At 40.6% G+C, this 27,504-nt stretch overlaps 1 protein-coding gene across 1 annotated transcript; it reads left to right on the top strand.

Annotated features, from left to right (window-relative positions):
• Nucleotides 1-4,466: 4,466 nt before the first annotated feature.
• Nucleotides 4,467-25,365, top strand: LOC113007709 (amine oxidase [flavin-containing]-like). Its single transcript, XM_026144568.2, has 15 exons — nucleotides 4,467-4,616; nucleotides 6,134-6,228; nucleotides 6,499-6,636; nucleotides 14,320-14,424; nucleotides 14,545-14,636; nucleotides 15,547-15,688; nucleotides 16,736-16,885; nucleotides 19,158-19,317; nucleotides 19,397-19,493; nucleotides 19,968-20,021; nucleotides 20,107-20,164; nucleotides 20,253-20,350; nucleotides 21,828-21,939; nucleotides 22,710-22,772; nucleotides 23,206-25,365. Exons 1-15 carry the CDS (start codon nucleotides 4,562-4,564, stop codon nucleotides 23,359-23,361), a joined length of 1,575 nt encoding a protein of 524 aa, XP_026000353.1. The 5' UTR covers nucleotides 4,467-4,561; the 3' UTR covers nucleotides 23,362-25,365.
• The last annotated feature ends 2,139 nt before the right edge of the window (nucleotides 25,366-27,504 follow it).

Raw genomic sequence — 27,504 nt, 5'->3', positions numbered from 1 at the left:
AAATTTTTGTTGAATAAAGTTGAATAAAATTAAAAATATAAATGTTAAAAATGAGAAAAGTAGAAGCACACCATTCCAAAAGAAGAGGAATCTAATGGTGTTTGAATGGTTTTTCTAAGTTGAACGGTTTTGAAGGAGATAGTCGGCGAAAAACGTACGGAATAGGAAAAAATAATAATAAAGATTAGAAGAACAATACTGTGAATGCTTTTCAAGCATTCACACTAATAAAGATTAGAATAACAATACTGTGAATGCTTTTCAAGCATTCACACTAATAAAGATTAGAATAACAATACTGTGAATGCTTTTCAAGCATTCACACTAATTAAAGTCACTAAAATGGCGCCTGAAGCCTGTTGTGATGTGAGCTCTGTGTCTGCTCTAGAAACTGAAATTCTGTAGATCTCAGCCGTACATTAAATACTCACATGAACCTCTACTTTGAATTCTGTATGAGCTGTATAAAATACAGCTATGCATAAGAGTTTTGAATGAATAATTAGATTAGATGACTCTTTATTGTCTAATCTAATTATATACAAATGAATAGAAATGTGACATGAGAAGGTGTGTCTTTGACTGTTCCTGCATAACTTAGTTTCGGACTAGTTGACAAGTTATGCTCCGGTCATTTGATGTTTCCAAGATAGATGTTCTTTTGTAATATAGTTAATTTTTTTGTATATCTCATTTATCCACCATCATACATTAAGCTAAGAAGAGGTCGTTATACTAACAAGAGGTATCAACGCTGGGCCAAAGTTCAGCACATGGTTAAAGTTTGTAATCCAGCCAGGGTGTAAATATCACTCAGCAGCCAGAGCTGAAGCAGGTAGCATCAACACATAAATCTACTCTACCCGGCTTAAATCACAAGAGCACCTCTAACCAGAAAGCTGTAGATTTTTCTTGTTTGCACAAATTAATCCAGATTCACATTAATTGTGTTCACAGCTCCAACAAAATGAGGAAGAGGAGGGGGAGAAACACAATTAGGATGAATTACAATTGGATGGAAGGCGAGGACAAGGAGAAGGAAGCTTAGGATGAGGAGGAAGAGAAGCAGCAGGAGCATCTTTAGGGATCCCTATGATGTCATTGAGGTTTGTTTCATTAATATGGTCCTCTCACAAAGAAAGATGACTTGTTTTAGTTCACCTACTTCCTGTATTAAATAGTGATGTGCAAAACGTTGTGAAAAACCATGGAACAGGCACGTATAGGGCATCTGCAGGTAAATGAACATCAAATCTCTAAGACAGACTGAAATCTGTATATTTATCACCCTTATGATAAAACCCATGTCAGCCATTGGTTTATGGACTTTGTATTTTGAAGCCTCAACATTTGCTTTATTGCTGTTGCTATGTTGGGACCATATTAGGATGAGGGATCAGAATCTGGAGTCATGCACACTATTGTTTCATTTAGTGTGTATCCATAAGATTCGTACAGCAGATCCAAGTTGTGCCTTGAAAACAGGAAAGTCGTCTGCATAGAGGAGAACTGTAATAGCAGGCTTGTACAAAGTGAAGCTTTGTGCACTCGTTTTACTTCTGTCACCCTGTTTTGATGCAGAATTCACTTGAAATCAGGCAAGAACTGGACTTATTTTTTATAATGTGTTCTTGTGAATTGATTGTGTATCACATATGTTTGATTTGACTTTCTGCAAGACAACAGTCGTCCGCTGACCAAAAAAGTTTTCCAAATACCTCCACTTGATCTAGCCTGCATTTAGAAAAGAATAGCAAAAAAATCTGCACCTCCTGCTTCAGATGCAATTTGTGTTTCTATGTTCAGAGGCAGCGGCGAGAGGGGAGATCTCGGCTCATCCAGCTGGAGAGCCTGACCAGGAGGAGTGGAACATTAACTCAGCTCTTCCAGGGCACCTGGGCAGACTCGGCTGTTGGCATCGGCGAGGGATGACGTGAACGCCAAACTGGAGTCCATCACAGGTCAACTGCAGGTATGCGAGTCAGACCTTCTGAGGAGGGTTTCACTTTTCTCTTCTTTATAATTGACTCTTTTCTCTCTCTTTCAGCTCCTTGTCTCAGAGTGGGAGGGATTTGAAGCACAAAGGGAGGAACTTGTCGTTTGTTTGGCTGATATGGATGTCCGCCTGAGTGAGGTTGACCAGCTGACAGGAAACGCCAGTGAAAAACTGAAACAACTGCAGGTGTGGGTTTGTTTTGATATGACATATACAGGGAGTGCAGAATTATTAGGCAAGTTGTATTTTTGAGGAATAATTTTATTATTGAACAACAACCATGTTCTCAATGAACCCAAAAAACTCATTAATATCAAAGCTGAATGTTTTTGGAAGTAGTTTTAGTTTGTTTTTAGTTTTAGCTATTTTAGGGGGATATCTGTGTGTGCAGGTGACTATTACTGTGCATAATTATTAGGCAACTTGACAAAAAACAAATATATACCCATTTCAATTATTTATTTTTACCAGTGACACCAATATAACATCTCCACATTCACAAATATACATTTCTGACATTCAAAAACAAAACAAAAACAAATCAGCGACCAATATAGCCACCTTTCTTTGCAAGGACACTCAAAAGCCTGCCATCCATGGATTCTGTCAGTGTTTTGATCTGTTCACCATCAACATTGTGTGCAGCAGCAACCACAGCCTCCCAGACACTGTTCAGAGAGGTGTACTGTTTTCCCTCCTTGTAAATCTCACATTTGATGATGGACCACAGGTTCTCAATGGGGTTCAGATCAGGTGAACAAGGAGGCCATGTCATTAGTTTTTCTTCTTTTATACCCTTTCTTGCCAGCCACGCTGTGGAGTACTTGGACGCGTGTGATGGAGCATTGTCCTGCATGAAAATCATGTTTTTCTTGAAGGATGCAGACTTCTTCCTGTACCACTGCTTGAAGAAGGTGTCTTCCAGAAACTGGCAGTAGGACTGGGAGTTGAGCTTGACTCCATCCTCAACCCGAAAAGGCCCCACAAGCTCCTCTTTGATGATACCAGCCCAAACCAGTACTCCACCTCCACCTTGCTGGCGTCTGAGTCGGACTGGAGCTCTCTGCCCTTTACCAATCCAGCCACGGGCCCATCCATCTGGCCCATCAAGACTCACTCTCATTTCATCAGTCCATAAAACCTTAGTCAGTCTTGAGATATTTCTTGGCCCAGTCTTGATGTTTCAGCTTGTGTGTCTTGTTCAGTGGTGGTCGTCTTTCAGCCTTTCTTACCTTGGCCATGTCTCTGAGTATTGCACACCTTGTGCTTTTGGGCACTCCAGTGATGTTGCAGCTCTGAAATATGGCCAAACTGGTGGCAAGTGGCATCTTGGCAGCTGCACGCTTGACTTTTCTCAGTTCATGGGCAGTTATTTGGCGCCTTGGTTTTTCCACACGCTTCTTGCGACCCTGTTGACTATTTTGAATGAAACGCTTGATTGTTCGATGATCACGCTTCAGAAGCTTTGCAATTTTGAGACTGCTGCATCCCTCTGCAAGATATCTCACTATTTTTGACTTTTCTGAGCCTGTCAAGTCCTTCTTTTGACCCATTTTGCCAAAGGAAAGGACGTTGCCTAATAATTATGCACACCTGATATAGGGTGTTGATGTCATTAGACCACACCCCTTCTCATTACAGAGATGCACATGACCTAATATGCTTAATTGGTAGTTGGCTTTCGAGCCTATACAGCTTGGAGTAAGACAACATGTATGAAGAGGATGATGTGGACTAAATACTCATTTGCCTAATAATTCTGCACTCCCTGTATTTGATATGAAACATACGTCAGAGACATTATCCTAAACTGGACTAACAAAGGACCATGAGTACAACATGAAACGTACATTACATAGCGTAATGCTAAAGTTCATTGATCATTTTAATCATAAACTTGTTGAAATATTGTTACTGAACATGCAAACATCTGCTGATGAAAATGTGTTGATTTATTGGTCTGTTATGAAGCTATTGCTATTTCTAATGTGTTTTATCACTTTCTGATGTTTTATTAATTAAACAATACATGTATTGTTGTGTTATCTGTAGCTATAGTATTTATATATATTTATTTATAGTATAGCAAATATATTTAATTATTACTGTTTAAAACACTAATATGTGACATGTATTAGTAGTGATGTTGTGCTGAGGGTTAAAATGCCTTTTTGTCTTTTGGTATACTACAAAATGACAATAAACCATTAATATATGTCTATGCTGTGCTCGTATTTATTTTACCCTACTCAAATTCAATTTATGATGCATTTTATTTTGAAAGATTTAAAATGGTTCTTTAAAGAACCACTCAAAAAAGGTTCTTTAAAATGGTTCTTTTAAAGAACCATTTGAAGGACCTTTTTAAAAATGGTTCTTTAAAGAACCATTGTTTGAAAGGTTCTTTGTGGCACCAAAAAAGGTTCTTCTATGGCATCAGTCTAAAGAACCACTTTTGGTTCCAGTTGGCACCTTTATTTTTCTGAGTGTACGTTCGGTAGGGTGCGTATCTGGATCCGGAGCTGACACGGCCAAGAGGGGAAAGAAGACACACCACCCAGCAACATGACTGCACCCAGCAACACCTACGACGTTATAGTGGTCGGCGCGGGCATATCAGGTAGGCTGCACGTTAGAAAACTTTAGTTTGGTGTGCAGGCTGTGCGGACGAGCTGAGCAAATAAACTGATTTAAGCCAAAGCTTCGAACAGAGCTTCCACAGTGGAAGAAGCTGTGTGTGTGTGCGTGCGTGCAGAGTGACGGAGAGTTTTTCATTATTCGTAGTGTTTTTCTTCTTCTTCCGTGAGGCTACCTCCCCTCTCCTCCTCTCTCCAGCTCTTTCACCTCTGTATCACCGCAGCAACAGCAGAGCAAGTTGAGTAACAGCTAATCAACCAGCGCATACTTTGTGTTACATAAGAGGACGTGAGCTGTATGGAGGGCCAGGAGTGAGGAAATAAATGAATGAAATACGTTATTAAATAAATAATTAAATTTGTCATTAATTAAAATTTAAATTAATTAATTAAATAAATGTTTAAATAATTAATTAAATGCCCATTAATTTCATTTAAAACATTGAATAAATTGTGTTTATTTATTTCAAATTGTATTTAATTATCAACACATTTAATCAATTATTTAATGATGTATTTATTTAATTCATTTTGACAGTCCTGACCCTGCGGCTCTCTTCATGAATTACTTTTATCTGCCAACCTCACCCATCAAACTCAGGGGGTGGGGTTAATGGTGTTCGAGTAAAAACCATTGCTTTGGCCTGGTGGCCAGTCTTTTTATTGGACATTTCTCTAACTAACTGAACTTGCCTTTAAATACCCTGTTTGTATGTCACTGAATACAGTTTAAATATTTTTTTTAGCCGAGAATGTAGAGGTTTAATCTTCAGATATCTGGTCGGTTTGTCAAGATCGAGCCTATTTGCAAAAGTGCTCCGATGATTTCGGAGATGTCTGCCCCGCCCAGTCTCACAGCAAAACCTGTGACATACCCATACTCCATATGCCAGAGGTCAGTGTATGACAAGCTGTTTATCCACTGTATACTCTGTGGTTGGTGAGCCAGTGCTCAGTGCTTTACTTGTTAGCTCTTCCTCCCCACATGATCAGCTGGTTGGCTGGTTTGTGATTTGTTGAGAACCTCAATCCCCCCTGCCCCCCTCTATTTTTTTCCCCAGAGCTCTCTCAGTTCATTTGAAAAGCAAATGTTATGTAATTTTATTTAAGAGTTGCATGCCTACCAAAAAGCTAATCAGTGTAAATGCACAACGGAAAACAATTAAAGTGGGAATACCTGTTGATGGTATAACAGTGTCCTAACTAGCATAAGAGAAACCAGATTTACTTTAAAAATAAACAAAGAAGTTCAAATCTTTGTCTTTCTTATCAGATTTTCCAAACGATCCTCTTGATCTGGTTTTAAGTGATCTAATAGAGCGCAAAAACAATGTTTTTCTTTGAGAAGGGGATTTTTGGAAGCCTTTTTTGTCATTTATTTTAAAAGACCTTTAAAATCCCTGTGTGCCTTTTGCTATTGCTTTTTTTACAAGTACAGAAAGCACATATATTGCTTGAATCCTTATGTTTAAGTCCTGTTGGTGTCTCTGTCCTTCTGCAGGTTTGAGTGCTGCAAAGCTGTTGAAAGCCAGTGGGCTCGATCCTGTAGTGTTGGAAGCCAGAGACCGGGTTGGTGGTCGTACCTTCACTGTGCAGGTAAGGCAAAGAGTGTCAATACTACTGTAGGAGCGGCTCATAAAAGAGACAATCAGTAACAGTAATATAAATGCTTTCCAGCCTTTTTAATTTTACAACCAAGATAGTGTATCTATTTCTTTTAATGGGCATACAGAAAAAAAATGACATTTATATTCAAGTCATTTATGAGCGTAGAAGTGCAAGCATAGATCAGTTAGCCTTTTCAGAAATATCTGTGACATTTCTTTCTTTTTTGTCATGATCTAATTGTGAGTATGTGTCTTTTAGAATAAGGAGGCAAAGTGGGTTGATCTAGGCGGTGCCTACATTGGACCGACACAGAACCGCATCCTCCGTCTGGCCAAAGAGTACGGCATAAAGACCTACAAAGTCAACGAGCAGGAGAACTTGGTGCATTATGTTAATGTGAGTGTCTTTTTTTTATTGCAGATAATTTTCTATTCCAAGCTCTCTTGGTTTATGTTATGTCTGTGTAGTCTGTGACAGATCATGACATGTTCCAGATGTATTCTTCACTTTAAGTGATGGAGTAAATGATGACAATGTTCAGAAGATGATGCACCATATCCTGAGTCTGACCCATTATCCAATAAAAAGGAAATCCAAGTCTCTGCTACTTTTCTGGCATCACGCAGTAGGCATGGCAACAAGGATCTTTATCAACATTTTTCAATTGCCACTTTCTGCCGCTGGCACTTTTCCTGTCAGCTTAACTTTTGCATGAGCTAACAGAGCTAGCCTCTTTGCCATCAGCAGTAGAGTTTGAAGCATTTTTGGGGAATCTTTTTGTTTGCACTAAAAACAAATTTTTTACTTTGCACACAAAGTAAAACATTGTTATCATCATTGTTAACTTTAGTTCACTTGACTGTACCGTATTTACCGCACTATAAGGCGCACGTAAAATCCTTAAATCTTCACAAAAATCGACAGTGCGCCTTATAATCTGGTGCGCCTTATGTATGAATTTTGTTTTGTGCTTACTGACCTCGAACCGGTTTTATGTGGCACACTATGCTCAAAAATCTGTCAAAAAAAGATTTTTAGTGCCACTTTTTGGAGCATTACGGTTACCGTTGCCAGGAGCCTCGCGGAGTAATACGTACTGTGCTTCAACACAACATTACCGTGTTGTGTGTGTGTGTGTGTGTATAACGACTCCAAAATGGCACCCGTGAAGAGACACGCTTACGAAGCTGATTTTAAACTTTGAGCAATTAGTTATGCAGAAGAGAATGGAAATAGAGCAGCTGCGAGACAATTTGGCATTAATGAGTCCATGGTGCGCAAGTGGAGGAAGCAAAAAGATGACCTAAAACAAGTAAAGAAGACCAAAAGGAGTTTCCGAGGGAACAAGGCGCGATGGCCGCAGTTAGAGGACAAAATTATCAATTATCATCATCTTTCCTCCCCACTGCTGTCAGACTCCATAATAAAGACTTTAACTGATCAAGCACACACATCCATACATATGCAATAATACTAAGTGCAATAATCCTTTCTGTCATCGTTGTATTTTTACTCAGTTGTATATAGTATTTGTATTTGTATTCTATTTTTATCTTATTGTATATTTATTTTATTTTATTCTACTGTATATAGTATTTTATTTTATTCTATTCTGTACAGTTGTGTACTGTATTTATTCTTATTGTATTCTAATTTTTGCCTCATAACTTTTGCACTGTCCACTTCCTGCTGTGACAAAACAAATTTCCCACGTGTGGGACTAATAAAGGTTATCTTATCTTATCTTAAATTGAACAGTGGGTTATTGAACAGAGAACAGCAGGTAGAAGTGTCTCTACAGTCTCTATTCGACTCAAGGCAACAGCGGTAGCACGTGACATGCAGATCAAGACTTTCGAGGGGGACCTTCTTGGTGCTTCCGTTTTATGAAAAGGCATAATCTCTCAATCCGCACAAGAACTACTGTCTCACAGCAACTGCCAAACGATTACAAAGAAAAGTTGGCCATTTTCCGCACGTACTGCCAGAATAAGATCACTGAAAAGAAGATCCGGCCAGAACACATCACTAACATGGACGAGGTCCCCTTCACCTTTGACATCCCCGTGAACCGTACTGTCGAGAAAACAGGGACCAGTACGGTATCTATACGCACCGCAGGGAACGAGAAGTCATCCTTCACTGTAGTTCTGGGCTGCCAAGCTAATGGCCAGAAACTACCACCCATGGTCATTTTCAAGAGGAAGACTTTGCCAAAAGAAAAGTTTCCGGCCGGCGTCATCGTCAAGGCTAACTCAAAGGGCTGGATGGATGAAGAGAAAATGAGCGAGTGGCTGAGGGAAGTTTATGTCAAGAGACCGGATGGCTTTTTCCACAAATCTCCGTCTCTTTTGATCTATGACTCCATGCGCGCCCATCTCACCGAGGCTGTCAAAACCCAAGTGAAGCAAACTAATTTGGAGCTTGCCGTCATTGCGGGTGGATTAACCAAAGAACTCCAACCACTAGATATTGGTATCAACAGGTCGTTTAAAGTTAAATTACGAGCTGCGTGGGAGCATTGGATGACAGAAGGCGAACACACATTCACCAAGACAGGGAGGCAACGCCGAGCGAGTTACGCCACTATCTGCCAATGGATCGTGGCTGCTTGGGCTAAGGTATCAGTCTCAAGTGTCGTCCGAGCTTTCACGAAGGCTGGAATAATCACTGAACAGCTAAGTAACAGCAACGAGACTGATTCAGATAATGATGAGAGGGATCCGGGCATGCTTGATGCCGAAATTGCCCAGCTGTTTAACTCAGACACTGAAGGTGAAGAGTTTGATGGATTTGTGGAAGTTGAATGAACTGGAAATGTAAGTGTATTGTTCAATATTTGATGTTTAACAGCTTAACAATGTTAATAGTTACTGTGAATGAGTTGGTTAAATTTTAACTCATCCGATTGTTTTATTCTGCTGAATGCACTTTAAACGCCTTTTAATCCGGTGTGAGAGGGATCCGGGCATGCTTGATGCCGAAATTGCCCAGCTGTTTACCGTAACTCAGACACGGAAGGTGAAGAGTTTGAGGGAATTGTGGAAGTTGAATGTACCGTACTGGAAAAAGTATATTTTTCAATATTTAACGTGTTACAGCTTAACAGTGTTAAGAGTTACTGTGAATGAGCTTAATAAAGGTCGAGTTATTTTTTTGTTTGTCTTAATGCGCCTTATAATATGATGCGCCTTATGTATGAAAACAGAGCCAGTCTTCAACAGTGCGCCTTATAATCTGGTGAGCCTTATAGTGCGGTAAATACGGTAATCTGCTAAATTAGCCACTCCCCCCACACACGGTCGTACAGAACATATATACTCAGTGGAGGAGCTTGTTAATGATCTCAAGACTAGGAACAGTCACCAAAAACACCAATGGTTACACACTGGTTGTAATGGTCTAAAATTAGAGAATAATGTGGCTCAGGAGGTAGAGCAGGTCATCTATTAATCAAAAGGTACGGGTACATTAGACATGCTAAAGTGCTTTGAGCGTTCAAGTAGAATAGTAATGTGCTGTATAAGAACCACTCCATTTACCATATACCGAATCTTGCAGCGCTCACAAGGTTCCCCCTGCTCAAGAAGGCACATTTACAAACCCCTCTTAAGTTTGCCAGTGAACACCCAAAAAATTTAGAGAAGCCTTGGAAGAAAGTAATGTAATCAGATGAAAACAAAATCGAGCTCTTTGACAACAACTTAACCCACAGTGTTTGGAGGAGGAGAAGTGATGAGTATGACCTAAAGAACACAATCTCCACAGTCAGAGGTGGAAATATTGTGTTTTGGGCTGTTTTTCTGCTGTGGGTACAGGATGACTTCACCGTATAGAGGGGCCAATGAATTGGACTATGTGCCGTAAAATCTTGGACAAGAGTCTTCTTCCATCGGCCAAAAAACTGAAGATATGAATGAGTCTTCCAGCATGACAATGACCCAAAATATACCACCAAAGAAACATAGGAGTGGCCAACGAAGAAGAATGTTAAGTTCATTTTGCAGCTTAACCATTCTCCAGACCAGACCTTTCTACCAGTCCTGTAGAAAATGTGCTGTGGGGGTCTTTAAAACCTAAAGCATTTAGAGATTTTCTGTAAAGAGGAGTGGGCCAAAATCACTCCTGAAATGTGTGCAAACCTAATGACCAACTACAAGAAATATCTTACCAAAGCTCACACTGAGCTCAGGGTTTTATTTGATTTGATTTGATTTTTTTTTTTGGACAGTGGTTTGGGGGAAAAATGAAAAATGAAATATCTGGAAATACTGGAAATGCCATCACTGTCACCCTTCACAGAGCGCTGAGCCATCTGGCTAACAGGAAGAGCTATGTGAGGATGCCCTTCGTGGACTACAGCTCAACATTCAACTCTATAATCCCAGACATCCTTATCACCCAACTGAGAATAAAAAGGCTGCGCAGAGGGTAATTAATACTGCCAAAAAATAATTGGCTGTCCTCTGCCACCCCTTCAGATCCCCCCTGCCACCTGTTCCTAGGTTCAAGCTCGGTAAACACCCTGGTAAAGAACCCCCAACAGTGTCTGCACTTCCTCCTTGTCCCAAGGAAGAAAAACCTGGACTAGAAGCTCCTGCTGGGCTTCTACCGCTCCTCAGGGGAGAACGTGCTCTCTTACTGCCTGGTTGTCTGGTTAGAAACGCTGCGTAGAGGGTAATTAATACTGTCAAAACAGTCATTGGCTGTCCTCTGCCACCCCGGAGTCCATCGCTAGATTCTCCTGTCTCAGACAAACACAGGTGACCCCGCCCACCACCCGTTTGACCCTCCACCAATCAGGTCCCACACCCCAGACTCACTAACAGCTTCTACAGCTTCTTCCCCTGGGCCATTTGGACTATTAACAAACACTACCCACCCCTACCCAACAAGTGTTACAATGGTCCAAGATGGACGTTAAGAGCCCTGCTCCCTCTCTGGGCCTGTTTTTCCATCTGCTCGTAGCTGTAACAAATAGAAGTGCTATCCTAAAAATATATTTTAAAAATGACTGCACTATAATGATCTCCATTTGCCTATGGGATGGGATCCTCAAATTATTTCCCTTTTACCAGCTGGTGGACTGAGCTTACCATTAAGCTGTGAGGGAAGTGGATCCTAGTGCTTTGGCTACCCTGTTATGGGTGTGGCAAAAATTAGGCCAAATGAAAGATTCTCAAGCCAGAACTTATTAAACAGGAAAAAACAACAACAAGAGAATAATCAGAATCTGAAAATTTCACAAAACACTTGATGCATCAAACACTGGAGGATAGCAAACAGGAACAGAGACATGAGACACAGACAGTCTGACAAAGGACAAAGAAAACACTATGACAATATATACACAAAACAGATCTTGAACAGATCTTAGAATGCTATAATAATCACAGTGAAACCATCAGATAATGTAAAACTGTTTGCATTGTATGTTGGTCTCTCACATAATGAATGCTCTGCAAGATAGAAATCCAAGAAATCTTTAGACTGACTTCAGAGGTGGTGTTTAGATATGATTTATTATCTTACACCTGGGAACCAATCCCTGCATCGGCAGTTCACAGCAATCAGTCTTTATTACCTATATTTTTATACCGTGTGTGTGTGTGTTAGTGTTTTACTACATTAGTAAAATTTTAAAATTGTTGTTGGTAAATCACAAACACCTTGACTGAGGCAGGTGAGGCCTGCAGTTCTTGAGATGTTGTTCTGGATTCTTTTGTGACCTCCTGGATGAATCATTGATGCACTCTTGGAGTAATTTTAGTAGCCCATTTGTGAATAACAGCTCTCCACTTGGCTCAGTCTTAGAAATGGTTTTCCAGACCGATAGTTGTCAGCAGCTTAGTCTTTCAGCTGTTTTTGAGTTTCTTCAGATCATGGCATGACGTGTCGCTTAGCCTACTTTACTTTGTCAGACGGGTTCTACTTGAGTGATTTCTGGATTCAGCAGTTATCAGACCTGAGTGTGGCTAGTTGAAACTGAACTTTCCAAAGTTCAACTTTCCAAAAAATGTGGTTGATCACAGTAAATTCACGATTTAGGACATGGTAGGTTTGTTTAGCCTTTTCCTTACTAAATTAATGTATTAATTAATCGAATCTAATAATAATTTACTAAATTTTAAAACTAAATGTAGTTTAAGAAATGAGAAATTAAGAAGAGCAAACATTTTCCCAGTACTGTATATTACAATAGGCAGTAAAATAACTATTGATAATAGATGTTTGTTTCAAAGTCAGATAAGAGCGTACAATATAATTTGGGTAAAAGGCTAAGGGCAGTGATTAGCATTTTCTGTGGTTCTGTGAAATCTTTATCTTTAGATGGTTGTCATAAAGTCCTCCTCTGCAGTACAGTCACCTTTGTCTTCAAGTAGCGTTCTTTGGTCCTCTCATTGAGGACAGGATCTTAATCTCGAGACTTCCAGGCCATATTCGGCACAGATGTTTCTGTACACTATGCCGGCCACTTGGTTATGGCATTCCATGTATGCCCTGCCTGCTAGCATCTTGCACCCTGCTGTTATGTGCTGGATTGTCTCAGGGGCATCTTTACACAGCCTGCACCTGGGGTCTTGCCTGGGGTGATAGAGCCCAGCCTCTATGCTTGTTCCGGTGCTGCCATGATTAGCGCCTCTGTGCTGTCTTTCAGTCCAGCTTTGTCCAGCCACTGTGGTACTGACACTAACTAGCCTCTGACCTCCTTCCTTAAGCTTAGCATACAACCTTAGGGCTTAAAGTTGGCCTCTAGTGTTGTCCACCACATCCCCATTGAGTTCCTGATAGTTCCTGATAAATTTACATTTAGTTTCTTCTTAGGGTCCTGTTGATCTTGTACAGGTCTAGGCATTCCAGCATCCAGTTGTGGGGCATCAAGTTGTAGGCCTTCTTGTAATCAATCCAGGGAGTGCACAGGTTTGTCAGCCTAGTCTTGCAGTCTCGGCTGACTGCTCGGTCTACCAGTAGCTGGTGTTTTTCTATGTCTCTGGTGTACCTCTTTAAGCAGCTGGCTAAGGCTGTGAGTGCTTGGCAGTTTCCAAGGCCTCAGGTATTGGACAACTTGCTGTACTTCTTAGGCACCTTCTTTGTCGCACCTTTCTGCATCTCCGATAGTTGGCTAACCTCCCTCCGTGCCACCTTGATGCCTCCAGTCTCCTTTAATGCAGTAATAATGCAGTTACAGCTGCATTGTTTTACAATGAAATGAAGAACTAAACAATTTTGATATTCTTTTTGTTTTGTTTTTTCCTTTGGCTCTATTACAGTGGTATTACATTACACAACACAATAAGTTAGGAGACTGTAAATAATAGGAGACATTATTAGTTTAAGCTGCAGCTGCAGACCAAGACAGTACAGTGTAAGTGTTATTCCAGAATTGTCTCTGAGCTGACAGCTCTGTGAGGCTTGGGCATTTCCACAAAGATGTATAGACAGTTTTTTTCTCTTTCAAAGAAGTTTGTGTTTAATAAGGTTTGAAATAAATGTTCCTGTCAAGCAAAGCTCTCAATACTCAAGCTCTCAAATAATCTCTCTAGCGTATGACGCTAGAGAGATTATTTGAGATTCCATCAACACACATAAATGAATATACTCAAACCATTGTTATCCTCCACATAGCAAAGGGAACTTTGCTAGAAAGCAACAAAAATGAATCTCTAGTTACAATTGTGGTGTGGCAACACTTTAGTGGTTTTAAACCCACTGCATCTACCCCTGACTGTCACCTCTGTGTTTGTATGTCTTTGTGTGTGATTGAGAAATGCAGAAATAAACTAGACCAGGCATAAAAATTATGGCTTTAGATTATGGCTACTCTTATCACATTTAATGATTCAGTATCTCTGATTCAGTTGTAAACATTGCACAAGCTATTACTCCACTTTCTCCACCACTCTTCAAACTGCTTTCACGGTCAGTTAGAGGTCAACTGAAACAAATCTTTAATGGCAAATGCTGAAATGTTGTTCTTTGAATGCTGCCATCATTAAGCACAGCTTTTATAAGCAATGGTTATTTGATGATTGAAGAATATTGTTTTGGTGATGATGGCCGCAATCATGTGTCCAACAGGGAAAGTCTTACCCGTTCAAAGGCTCCTTGCCTCCCATGTGGAACCCCATCGCTTTGATGGACTTCAACAACCTCTTTAGAACAATGGATAAGATGGGCGAGGAGGTAAAGCAGTTCTCACTATTAATGAGTATTCTTATTAATAAGCATTCTAGATTGGTTTACTGGACAGGTTGCACACCTGCTACATGCCTGACTCATGCTGAACACCCTCCTGCATTTCAGATTCCCAGAGACGCTCCCTGGAGAGCTCCCCATGCTGAGGAGTGGGACAAGATGACCATGCAGGAACTCTTTGAAAAACTCTGCTGGACCAGGTAACATGTTCAAAATGTTTCCCGTTTGTGCAGAGAATAGGTCTAGCTATTCATCCTGTTATCTCGTTTATATCCAGTTTAAAGTTTTATTGTTAAATCATGTGACACAAATGTTGAAGGTGGTCTCTAACAAAAGAAATGTCGTTTTATTTTCTAATATCTCATATGAGTCAGCGAGGCTGGCTGGTGGAGTGATAGGTTATAACCTAATGTTAGCAACCTCAGTTACTAAGGTTTCATGGGTGCAGCATTCTGCACAACAGACTTGGCATGAAATGCTAGAATTCCACTCACTGAAGCTGGAAGTAAAATTAACGCTCTTTGGTTAATTTTGGTTAATTGGCTAATTCCAATAAAATGATCTCCAACACCACAGTCACAGTTAAGAGGTCCAGTTCAGTGACTCAAACTTGCAGAGGTGGAAATGGTTACAGCTTCCTGTGTCAGCACTAATAAGAATAAGAATTCTCATCCCTGCAAAAACTTTGAAAACGGATGCTGAAGGTTGTAGCTGTTTCATAGAGGTTTTTGGTGGAGAAGCTTCAGTATATGATGCACTGTGAGTGAGAATGTTTTTGATAATCTAATTACTGTGTAAATTTAAAATATGCAGCTTATAAAAGTAAATGACAACAGTCCTGCACTAATTAAATGATTGTACTGCTCCAGCGTTTGAATTAATCCTGTAATGTATCCTATATTAAACTAAAATAAAACTTTAGTTCAACTTTGAAACTGCTCAAATGTAGATTATGTGCAAGTCTCTGCTGGAAAAGTAGGACAAGCAAGCAGAAATCCCTGACATGGTGATTTATTTGTGCTTTGTTCACACTCTTACAAAATATAAAAATTGTGACTGGGGTACCTGCAGTATTTAAAGACTTCTTACCTTCCATGTAATCCCTCCCAGAACTGCTCGTCGCTTCGCCACACTGTTTGTCAACTTGATCGTGACCGCTGAACCCCACGAGGTGTCAGCTCTCTGGTTACTCTGGTACGTCAAACAGTGCGGAGGAATAATGAGGATCTGCTCCACCACCAATGGAGGACAGGTATATCTGCCCAAAATTATACCTACTGATTCAGAACAACAGACTGAAAGAATTCGTTTTTTTATATATCTGTCTGAACAAACAGAATATTCTCTCGGCGTGCCAAGAAGTGGACTTGCGTTCTCTGCCTCTCACACAGATTCATTCAGTGATTCAGAGGAGCAGTGTGAACGTCAGAGGGAGATCCCTCACAGCCCAGTCTCCTTAGTCTGGCCTGAATAAGATGCTGTCCACACAAAAGATGTTTTCTTGGAATACTCAGGGCGTCTTTTCTGCTGCCGTTCCTCAAGCTGAGGGCCTTGTTCCCATAGCCACAAAGGCTTTGGTAAACAAATGACAAACAGTAGTGCAGTCGGCTCCTTCCTGTTTGCTCCACATTTAAAGCTTACACACCTTGTGGATGGTGCATACATAGGGGTGTTTGAAGTATTTACGCATAGTCATCTTAAACATATGGATATGCTATTGGTATGCATTGCTTCGAGTGCAGCTGCACTCCTCCTGAAAAACTGCAAATGTGTCTTTAATCAAACAAGACAAGAAGAGGCTCACCTCGTTTCACCACCCAGGACTGATTCAGGTGTAGCTCGTGCTTTCACAGCGACTGCTTGACAAATTCATCCAAATGCCACAGAGGAATGCACACAATGTGTTTCTGGTCAGGGATGAGAGAGATGTTGACACTAACCACATGGAAATGGTTTTGTGTATCGGAGCTTTGACAGCCCAAACCTCTCTACCTCCTCACTGTCATCTTCATCATTTAACATTTGCTGGCCTGGCTTTATGAACGTGTTTCTTTTGAATTAAGATGCAGAAATTTGTAGTGAAGGAAATGAAGGCGGACTGAGGATAACCGGTGTGTATCACCAGGATAAATCAGGGGATTTTATCGGCTTCATTCCAAACTGGGAGTTTATTAGCCTTGCCGAGGGGTACCCAGAGGGGGATCAGAGTCACTTCCACCCAATATAAATAGAAACCAGTGTTGCTGCATCTGCTCTCCCTGTTGGTGCTCACTGAACTCTGCTCTCTTTGTGTCTCAAGGAGAGGAAGTTTGTAGGAGGTTCGAATCAGGTGAGTCAGTGCATGGCGAGGGAGCTGGGAGACCGAGTGAAGCTGCAGTCTCCAGTCTACAGGATCGACCAGACCGGAGACATGGTTGTGGTGGAGACCGTGGACAAGCAGACCTACAAGGTGAGTTGAGTATATCACCAGTATTTCCTTTGAAGTACTATTCTTTAAGGACACTTTTTATGTCTTTCCTTACATATTCTGCTTTAGTCAGAAATATAATATTGAGCTGGAAATGAGCATTTAAAGTCCAGTCTAGTAAATATTCGAGGAGCTCGATTAATGTTTATTAATGGTATCTAGCACCAAATCATCTCATGGCACACCGCACTAAATGGTCAAAGGGATTACAACAAGATGGAGAGAAACCCCTTTGAGCAGAACTTGGAAAAAGTGAGGATAAAATAATGAGAGGAAAATAGAGGAAATGCACTCAGAGCAACATGGAAGGTCCCTCATCAGCATGTATCACAGAGAGGTGGTTCTTATACTTTACCCTAACGTTTTCCAATTTGTGATACTTTGTACTTTTATGTCCCTGCATTTCAGAGGGAAATATCTAACTTAACTCACATTCATCTGTGTGATGGCTGTAAAGGGAGACATTTTAAAACAGGAAATAAATAAATATATGTGCAGATGTACGTACAATCCTGATTCTGAAAAAGTTGATGCTGTGTAAAAATGTCAAATAAAAATAATGCAATTATTTTCAATCTCATAAACGGAGCATAGAAAGTGCAAATGGATATTGGCTCATTTTGAACTTGATGGCAGCAACTGTTCTCCAAAAAGTTGCGTTGGGGCCATGTTTAAGACAGTTTAGCATCGCCTCTTCTTTTAACACCTCCTCAGCAACTGAGGAGAGCAGGTACTAAACCTTTGGGAGCAGGAAGTTGTCTCATTCATGTTTGATTATATATGTCAACAGTTCTGGCTCTCCGTCATATATCTGTTTTTTTTTTTTTTCATTTCATAATGCTCCAAATTAGTGAAAGGTCTGGACTGCAGGCAGGCCGGTTCAACACCCCAACTCTTTTACTTCTGCTGAAGCCTTTCTGTTGATTTCTCTGACCACAGAACAGTTTCCACTTTGCCTCAGTCTGTTTAAAATGAGCTTTGGCCCAGAAATGATGGCGGTGTTTCACCATCATGTTCACATGATAGAGCTTTAACCTGTATTTGTGAACAGTACAGTGTTCATAGACAGTGATTTCCAGAAGTGTTCCCGAGCCCTCCCAGTGATTTCATGACAATCATGCCTGCTTTAGTGCAGTGATGCAGCAGGGCCCAAAGGTCACGGGCATCCATTATTGATTTTCAGCCTTATCCTTTGCACACAGAAATTCCTCCAGATTCTTGGAATGTTTTGATGATATTATTCTTTTCAGTTTGATGTTGAGGAACATTTTTCTGAAATTGCTCCACAGTTTGTAGACACAGTTTTGGGGGTTTTTGCAGAGCATCTCTGAGATGCTCTTTTTATCGCTGGTCGTGTCACTTTGAGACATGTCACTGCCATCAAATTCAAAGTGAGCTTTTTGTTTCTGTAAATGATAATAGTAGATTTCTGATATTTTTCTGTATAAGTGAATAAAAGATGGCTTTCTGAGATCGGCAAGTCACTGCATTCTGTTTTCATTTACAGTTTACACAATGTTACAACTTTCTGAAACTGGGTTTGTAGACACAATTGATTAGTTCAGTCCAGTGGTTCCTAACCTTCAAATGGCCCACAAAACAAATAGTCAGAATGACTTTGCTTATATGGATACATCACCGTTAACGAGCTGATAAGATAATGAATAATGACGCTGCTCTTATGTTTCAGTAGATTGTGAATGCAGGACTTTCCTTTTCCTGTTTTCCTGTTACTGCAGCCATGTTTCAAATAACTGTTATAGTGTTTGTTTGATTTTATTATGTATTAGGAAATGAAACAGATACTATATTTATACACTAGGTAATGTGAGATAATGCAGTCTGAATATGAAACATCCATGTATCTGTAAAACAGTAACTGCTTCACAGTGTTACTCACAAACTTCACTGGCACTGCTGCTCTTTGGCTGCCATCTACTGGCTGCTTGGAAAAAAGCAGTTAAAATGTACATGATCTGTGTTACTTTGTTGATTAGGTTGAATGTTTTCATTTATGGTCAGATGTTCCATTGTAATGAATTATGGGACAGCATTTTCTCCCCTCTTTTCATAAAGGATAGTCCAGTGTATCCTATATTAAAGGAAGCACTGAAGCCTCTTTCCTTAGTATTTGGAGAATTGCAACATCTCTTACTATGGCTGATGACTACCATGCAGATACTTCTGGGTCACATCTTTCAGTTATAAACAGACTATTGGTACGCACTGTGTACTGTCTCTGTCTCTGTGTTAGGCCAAGTATGTGATCGTGGCCACACCACCTGCTTTGAATCTGAAGATGCACTTCAACCCTGAGCTGCCCCCGCTGAGGAACCAGCTGATCAACCGTGTTCCCATGGGCTCTGTCATAAAGTGCATGGTCTACTACAGAGAGAACTTCTGGAGGAAAAAGGGTACGCAGGAAGTGAAAACACAGAGAGAGCGAATGCTGTTCAAGATGATGCCATTTCTAACGTTTTATTGTGTTACCAGGTTACTGCGGCAGCATGGTGATAGAGGAGGAGGGCGCTCCCATCGGCTTTACCCTGGATGACACAAAGCCTGATGGGACTGTACCTTGTATTATGGGGTTGGTACAGAGCTTCAAACAGTTCTCTGTAATTGTGTATATTTTGTATAATGATTCCATATTGTACACTACATCGCCAAAAATATTTACCTGTCGCAGGACAGCTTTCAGACCTGAGTTATAAGATTGGTTGGCAAGTGGTTACTGGAGGTTGCCAGATAGCGCTAAGTGATATCAGCAGCCCCAAAGAAGTATACAATGCTGCACCATGATGAGTGCTTTAGTCATCATTAGGGTGGAATACACATTTTTTTCACTAGCGACCTGTGATTATCAGAGGGTTACTGACTGGCCTGTAGGCTTGTGTCTCAGCTTTACCATCTGACTCTGACCTAGTATTCTCGCATGAGCTCCTACAAGAATTTCCATACAGTGTAGGACTTGTGCTTGAATGGAGCTAAACACAAGTGATAAAGTCATCCAACCAGCCACACATGCTCATGTAGTGTTTTCTCTTTTCACTCTCCCCCCCAGATTCATCCTTGCCCACAAGTGCAGAAAGCTCTCAAGCCTGTCCAAGGAAGAAAGGTAGACACCAGTGGACAGAGATGGAAAAAAACTCTCACGAGCTGTGAGATCAGTTTAATCCCAACTCCTGTGTTGTTGTGTTTAGGTTGAGGAGGATCTGTGAGATCTACTCCAAAGTGCTGGGCACAGATGAGGCTTTGCATGTGAGTTTGGGTGCAAAGTGGTACACAGTCATGTGGATACTGTGGAATCACTTGACTGACTGCTCATGTGCCTGCTTGTTTCCTGCAGCCGGTGCACTATGAGGAGAAGAACTGGTGTGAAGAGGAGTACTCTGGAGGCTGCTACACAGCCTATTTCCCCCCAGGAATCCTTACTCAGTTTGGCAGGTGAGTCTCTCTCACACGTGTACACACACAAAAAAATAAACATAAATATGAAAGTGTGATCTTTTCATTTCAATTAACTTAATTTATTTGAATGTGTCAGCTCCTGGATATTAATGGCTAATGTATTGTAGCAGGCTCACCCGGACGACTCGCCTAAAGAAGGCCCCTGGACATTTGAAAGACTTTGTGTGGGGTGATGGGGTTGTTGGGGACAACTGACCCCTTCAGGTGCGGGCTATGTAGAGGGCTAGGGGGAGGGGCCGCTGGCCCAAAGGCTTATGGGTCTATACCTGATGTTAATGTTTCTAAGTTGTAGCGTTATAACGGCTGCTACAGTTAACATGTGTTGATTTGTCATTGCTGTTGTTAGTATGTAACATTACTGTAGCTGTGTGTTCTGTGCTTAGTGTGGCTGGCAGAGCACTGTGATTTTGAGCACCTCTCACTATTGCTGTGTGTGAAAGGGCATTCCTAATAAAAGGCTGTCCTTCCTGTAGTTTAGCGTTGAGGCTAGCGCAGGAACAGCAGGTTGAAACAGTCTCTGTCTCCTATTTCGCCTGAGCTCACCACAATATGTTTCAGCAGGATTTGCACTTATTTCTGCAAATCAGCGCCACTCGTACTCCATAAAATGACCCTGCCTGTCTGTGCACAGTTCCAGAGGGGACTCACTGAGATCACAACACTTTGTGTTGGATAATTATGTTTACCACACAAGCAATACTGTGATCTCATAATTCATCTTTTTTAAAGAAAAAAACTGACCGGTCCTGTTGGAGGCATTCCTAACTGAATGGTGTTGTTGCTGCATTTCATGGGTTTTATTGGAGTGTGAACAAATGAATGCATTTTCAGTACAGCAGGACGTGTCCCCAGGATTTGCCCATTAAATCTATAAAACACAATCCAGTGCCGTGGCTGTTTGCAGGTATCTGCTAGATTGCAACTGGTTTCATTTATTAGTCGAAGCTGCTTGTTGTACAGATCCTGGTGCATATGTTCACTATTAGAGTTTTGTTAACCTCCATATGAAAAACTGAAACTCCTTGTTAATCGTCATGTGAACCATATTTCATGTCTAAATGTCCTCACCAGATGTGCAAATGTGTTCTCACTCACAATGAAAAGTAAGCTGGAGTTGGAAACCTAACATTGTGCTTTTTTATACAGAGTAACTGTTTCACATACCGGGTGGCCCTGCAAGAAATAGAGTTAAAGAAAAAGTCCTTTCTTTGGTTCTTTTACGTTGAGCACAGTGGGGGTGGGAAGATTAATCCAAAGGAAATTCACTTTATGTTATATAATCCCATATTGCACTTATTCAGGTGAGATAATATTCTTAAATGAAGTGAATGCATGCTAAAGCTCAATGGTCAGTACAATGCTGGTGCATACATTAAAAATAAAACGTGTTTAAAACCTGTAAACCAGTTTAACCTCTGAAGCCTCTCCTGTTTCTCTCTTTTTTGCTCTTCAGAGTGCTGAGAGAGCCGGTGGGCAAGTTGTACTTTGCAGGCACAGAGACGGCCACCGAATGGAGTGGCTACATGGAGGGGGCCGTACAAGCTGGAGAGAGAGCAGCCAGAGAGGTCAGAGAGCATTTAAGTACCTGCTTTTCACTGCTACGTGTTAGCAAATACCAGTTCTTACCAGTTTAAACACCCTTAGAGGCAGGTTACTTATATATACCAGGTGGAAACCACTTAAATCATGCAGCTGGCACACCTATTAGTCACACCTCAGCCTGCTCCTGGTGTTGTGGATGCTCAGCCAGCAGTGCTGGGGGTCAGCTGATATCAAATCATGACATCCTCGCCTTTTCTCCCCTCTCATTTATGTCTGAGCACAGCTGACTGAAACAAACCATAGAATCAAAATGGTCCTCCCCACTCAGTCTTCTAAATCTCTCTTTAAGACACTCGCCTGCTGCTTGCACTTTATGTCCTTCTTCCAAGGCATTAACATTAGGTTTGGTTTCCTAAGATACTCCCCCATGTGTTCATGTTCCTCCATGTTTCTTAGCTCTGGCTCTGCTGCAGAGTAGGTCAGTTACAGTAAAGGCCAGTCAAGCCTGAGTAGATTATCTGAGTGCATTAAACATAAACATACACTTATTCTTCTTTTTATTACTTGAGTTAAGTTGCTGTGTCGTGTCGTGTTGTATGTAGTGCCAACGTGGGACAGTTCCCCAATTTCATTGTGCTATTGTACTATGTATGACTGTGCAATGATAATAAAGAGTTATCTTATTAACATCACCCAAACTCAAAAATGTGTATCATGTTTAAAATTTAGACTGTTAGACTGTATTTTGATCCTTTTGAAGTCTTTGACTGACACCACCAATGTCTTTTCGCAGGTCATGTGTGCGATGGGTAAACTCCAACCTAATCAGATCTGGCAACCTGAGCCTGAGAACGATGTAAGAGAAGTCCTTATGCACCAAATTACAAGTTGGCCTTTGATTAAAAAAATGAACAATCAGTGGAGAAACACTCTGAAGTCTCTCGTCATGAATCCAAAACACTTTTTACCATAAATGACACTGTGAAAAAGATCATCTTGTAATAAATGAGAAAAAAACTACCAGGCAAGACCATAATGTTTCTTGGGGTTGTAAACCAAGAGAGGTCATTTTCTCCCTCGCTTTCTATACAATCATTTTCAAGCAGAAGAGTTGCCCCCTGCTGGTCATGTAAAAAAATGCAGGTTTAAGACACCTTTGCATTGTTTACACATTTTGGACCCAAGATTACATAAGTTGTATATTGCCAAATCATCTATCAAGTATCTAGTTAATATCATGCACATGAAAAAGGCAGATATCTGATATCATCATTCCCTCCGTCCTGCAGGAAATCCGGGCACTCCCGTTTGTTACCACCTTCTGGGAGAGAAACCTGCCTTCGGTTGATGGTTTCCTCAAATTCTTAGGAGTCTCCACATTCCTGTCTGCTGCCGCCGCAGCTGGCTTGGTGGCCTACAAGAAGGGCATCATCCCCCGGAGTTAAACCACCCTGTCGTCTCACTCCTCCACATCTCAAGGGAACACGTCTCAATAGACACTTGTGTACTTCTAGTGCTTTATGGGCCCAAACTACAGAGTAGTGACCTACATAGGGTATACATTGTTTTTTGAGAAACACCGTGATGTGAGAAGGACTGCTCAGCTCATGCAAAAACACTAACACACTGTTACTCTGTCCACAAACGAAAGAGAGAATGAAGCAGGTGAGAAGGGCTGACTGAAAGGTGTTTGAGAGGAGGGACGAAAGCCTAACTTCAGTTTAAAACATGCAGACTCAGATTGTGAAACCAATGAAGGAAAAAAGATCAGAATCAGTTCGTAAGGGGAAACCTTCTCTGTCACTATTACTATCCCATACAATGCCAATGAAATCCACTGTGTCGATTATATGTGAGTTTATAAAAGTCGCCATGCTTACTGTGTGTATGAGCCTCGTCTGTGTCGCATGCTTCGGTGAGCATGCGTTCGTGAGCGTGTGGTCATCAAAGTTTCTGTACAAAGTTGCGAGCGCGTGTGCATGAGTTTCCACTGTGTGTCTAATTACCGCTGCCTATTTTAGGTGCCAATTTATTCTGGCCAAGCAGCCGTAGCTGTTTGACGAAATCCAGTGACTTCAGAAGAGAAAAGAGCACCTAAAGTGAGTTGGTACTGCGTGAAATGGGCAATGTTGTTTCTCTTAAATTTTAATTTTATTTAAATCCCAAAGTGCAAATTATGTGCCCTAATATGAAATTACTGAATTCGTATAGCTAATTGTCTCCTTCATGGTAACTCCTTTAATATAAATCCTCTGTTTAAACTATAGTAAGTCTTAGGTATCAGCAAACACGGGCTACCAAATATGGCCACCAAAAATTAAGACGGTGCCAGTCTAAATGCTGAACCCATAAATTTAATAAGAAATCCTTAAACTAATGGTGATAATAATGATTACCGTATTATAAAGAATAATTAAACACTTCTCAGTTATAGTTACTTGTTGTTTTAACTCTTTACCCGCTTGTATAAATCGACCAGGAGTGACCTTGAATGCTTCAGGCTTATAGAACAAAACGACTGGTGTGCATCATAAGTTAGTGCGGGTGGTCTCTCCCTGTGCAACTAGACTTAGAAAAACCCAGAAACTGTTCTGATTGTCTTCAAACCACAACTTTATTGATATATGCTGAGGTGTCAAAACTCATCATCAAGGCTACAAAGGGGATGTCGTCAGTGTCGTCAGCAATCATTTGACCGGGTAAAATCATTTGTCGGGGGTGTAGATGTAAAAGCCAACCTGTCCACTACAAGAATCATGCTGTTCTTGTCCCAAAGATGTTTGTGAGTGTAGTTTATCTGTTGTGCCTTTATGGAAATCATAGCGTTTTTGTCATTTTATCGCAAGTGCCTGTGACTCTGACACTCTCAGCCCTCATCCCTCTTTCCCTCTGGTAAGTTCCCCTTACCTGAGTTATGTCCTCACTGAAAACCTGACTCAGGTAAAGCCGGGTGTAAAAACACAGCATCAGAGCTCAGACTGTTGAGGTGATCCCTCTGCTTATCTCTGTGTCCGTGTGTGCTTCGTGTTGTCCCTGCAGCGCTTCTTCCCTCGTTGTGGTGTCCCTCTCCCGTCTGACCCTCAGTCCCAGTGCAGGTTTTATGTGCAGTTCTAGAAGTAATGATTGAATAATAATGTCACTTTTTGAACCATCACTAAAAGTGTTTGAGTTTATGGTTGGCTGAACAAACAAAGCCAGCAAATTCCATCCACCCTGTAGAAAAACAACAACAAAAAACTACAGCACTCACAACAAACCATCAGCAGACGTGATGCAGCGTTATTCATTATGGGGTTTTTCTGGAGATACCCCCCCTTCCTTTGTCCCTCTGTGCATATGAGCCTTCTTAACTATTCCTGTGACCTGCTCTTTGATGTCTTTGATTCCTCATACAAAGCTGGTGATATTTAACAAAATGTGAAATAAATCTTTTACTCGCCTTAACCTGATTTATTCTGGTGTCGTGTGTCATTATGTCGACTCAGAGCAGAGCTACAGCCCAACGGAGTGAAAACAGCGGTGTAATAGTAATGTAAAAAATAATATTAATTAAAGCTAGTCGAATTCCAAAAAAAAAGACACTGAGTCATTTGTAAACAGTGTTGGGGAGTAACGGAATACATGTACCGCTGTTACGTATTTAAAATACAAAATATGAGTAACTGTATTCCGTTACAGTTACGGTTTTAAAAGGTGGTATTTAGAATACAGTTACTTTATTGAAATAAATGGATTACACGGCAGTATTTTCCTGTTTCATATTGTCGCGGGTCAGGACTGTTTGGGTTTTGTTTGACAGCTATGTTCTGTTGTTCCAGGCGGCAGCTTTACGGTTGCCATGGTTACAGGGTGACGCGCTCTCTCTGAGACTGTGCGTTTCCTGGGTGAGAGAGCGCCTTTTCGTTGTTGTTGTGCTAAGCTACACAGAATACTACAGGCATAGCCCTAAAGAATGTAGCCTCATGGGCAGTGTAGTCCGTGCTGCTGGGAGAATGGACTGCCATACCCGTTCAGTGTTGCCAATTTAGCGACTTTGTCGCTATATTTAGCGAGTTTTCAGACCTCTTAGCGACTTTTTTTTAGAAAAAAAAGTCGCTAAAAAAAGACGTACAAGCGCGTATCGCTTTTACTCTCAACAAGCAGCGGGTGCTGTAACGCAGTCAGTTCTTCTTTTACTCTTTTACTCTTATGCTGTTTTGTGGATCACAAGGTTTAAAACTACTTGTAAACACACACACACAAAGTAACTCCACCAGAGTGCCTACTTCGGGTCACTTTTGCGGTCCAAGCCCAGGTAAAGGAGCAGGGTTGGAATTGTGACATTTAAAAAAAACAATAATTGCTAAAAGAAATTTAATTTGTAGTTCTAAATAAACTCTAAATGCATTTAGGACGTTTTTTACTCACTTTATGTCTCTTCCACGATGTTATTTCTCTCTCCAACAACATAGGTTACAATTAGATTAGCATGACCAATTATGCAAATTAGGCGATGACATCATTTAGCGACTTCTAGCAACTTTTAGAACAGCCAATAGCGATTTTCCTTACTGAGGAGTTGGCAACACTGTACCCGTTATGTGTCTGTGAGCGCGAGGAGGGAGAAAAAAAGAGAGTGGGAAAGTAGGAGCTGTCATCCAGCAGAAAGGGGAGCTGGAAGCATGTAAATATAACTAGAAAAATTTGCATTTCCTGCGAAAATGCAGTGTGGATGCTTTAAAGCTGAAGCTGTATGCAAAACCTAGCTGAAAAAGCTGAAAAGTTGCAGAAATTGTAAAAACTTTGCAGAAGCAAAAGAACTTTGCTAAAATGTAATAACTTTGCAGAACTGCAATATCTTAGAGGAAACATAATACCTGGCAGAAATACAATAGCATAGCAGAACTTAGCAGAAATATTGTAACTTGCCAGAAACATGATAACTTCTCAAAAATACAAGAATTTAGGAGAAATAGTATAAAATAACAGAAAGAATATATATTTAGCCAAAAATACTTAAACATTACGGAAACACTATGATTTAGAAAAATAGTACAACATAGCAGAAATACTGTGATTTACCAGAGACACTGTGATGAACTATGAATATTGTAATTTTAAATTAATACTATGTTTCAGCACAAATACTCTAGTTTAGCAAAAATATTACAACATAGCAGAAATACAATTATATAGCAGAAATGCTATATTTAGAAAGAAAAATATAATATAGTAGAAATACTATGATTTAGCAGAAATACTACAATATAGCATAATAACAATGATTTAGAACAAATACTATTGAGCAGAACAGTAATAACTTAAGTGAAAATACTGGAAAAGTAAAATGACAAGAAATAAAAAAAAAAAAAGAAAAAAAAGAAATTCAGAAATGTAAAGAGAGAGACACACACACAGGGTCTATGCCAGTCAGCCATTCTGAATATATTATATTTTTATCAAACTATGAGATGCTGCCCTAAAGAGGGTCTTTCTCTCTCTCTCTCTCACTCACTCACTCACTCACTCACACACACACACACACACACACACACACACACACACACACACACACACACACACACACAGGGAGAGAGAAGCAAGTTTCT

This window comes from Astatotilapia calliptera, chromosome 16 (genome assembly GCF_964374335.1).
Source record: "Astatotilapia calliptera chromosome 16, fAstCal68.1, whole genome shotgun sequence".
In the NCBI taxonomy this organism is placed as follows: domain Eukaryota; kingdom Metazoa; phylum Chordata; class Actinopteri; order Cichliformes; family Cichlidae; genus Astatotilapia; species Astatotilapia calliptera.
Note: the sequence above shows the minus strand (reverse complement) of the source record. Positions and strands in the feature narration are given on the sequence as shown.

Coding starts and splice junctions, on each gene's coding strand:
- LOC113007709 (XM_026144568.2), top strand. CDS start 4,562: ATGACTGCACCCAGCAACACCTACGACGTTATAGTGGTCGGCGCGGGC. Junction 19,318..19,396: donor GAACTTCTGGAGGAAAAAGG/GTACGCAGGAAG, acceptor TTGTGTTACCAG/GTTACTGCGGCAGCATGGTG. Junction 20,022..20,106: donor AGCCTGTCCAAGGAAGAAAG/GTAGACACCAGT, acceptor TGTTGTGTTTAG/GTTGAGGAGGATCTGTGAGA.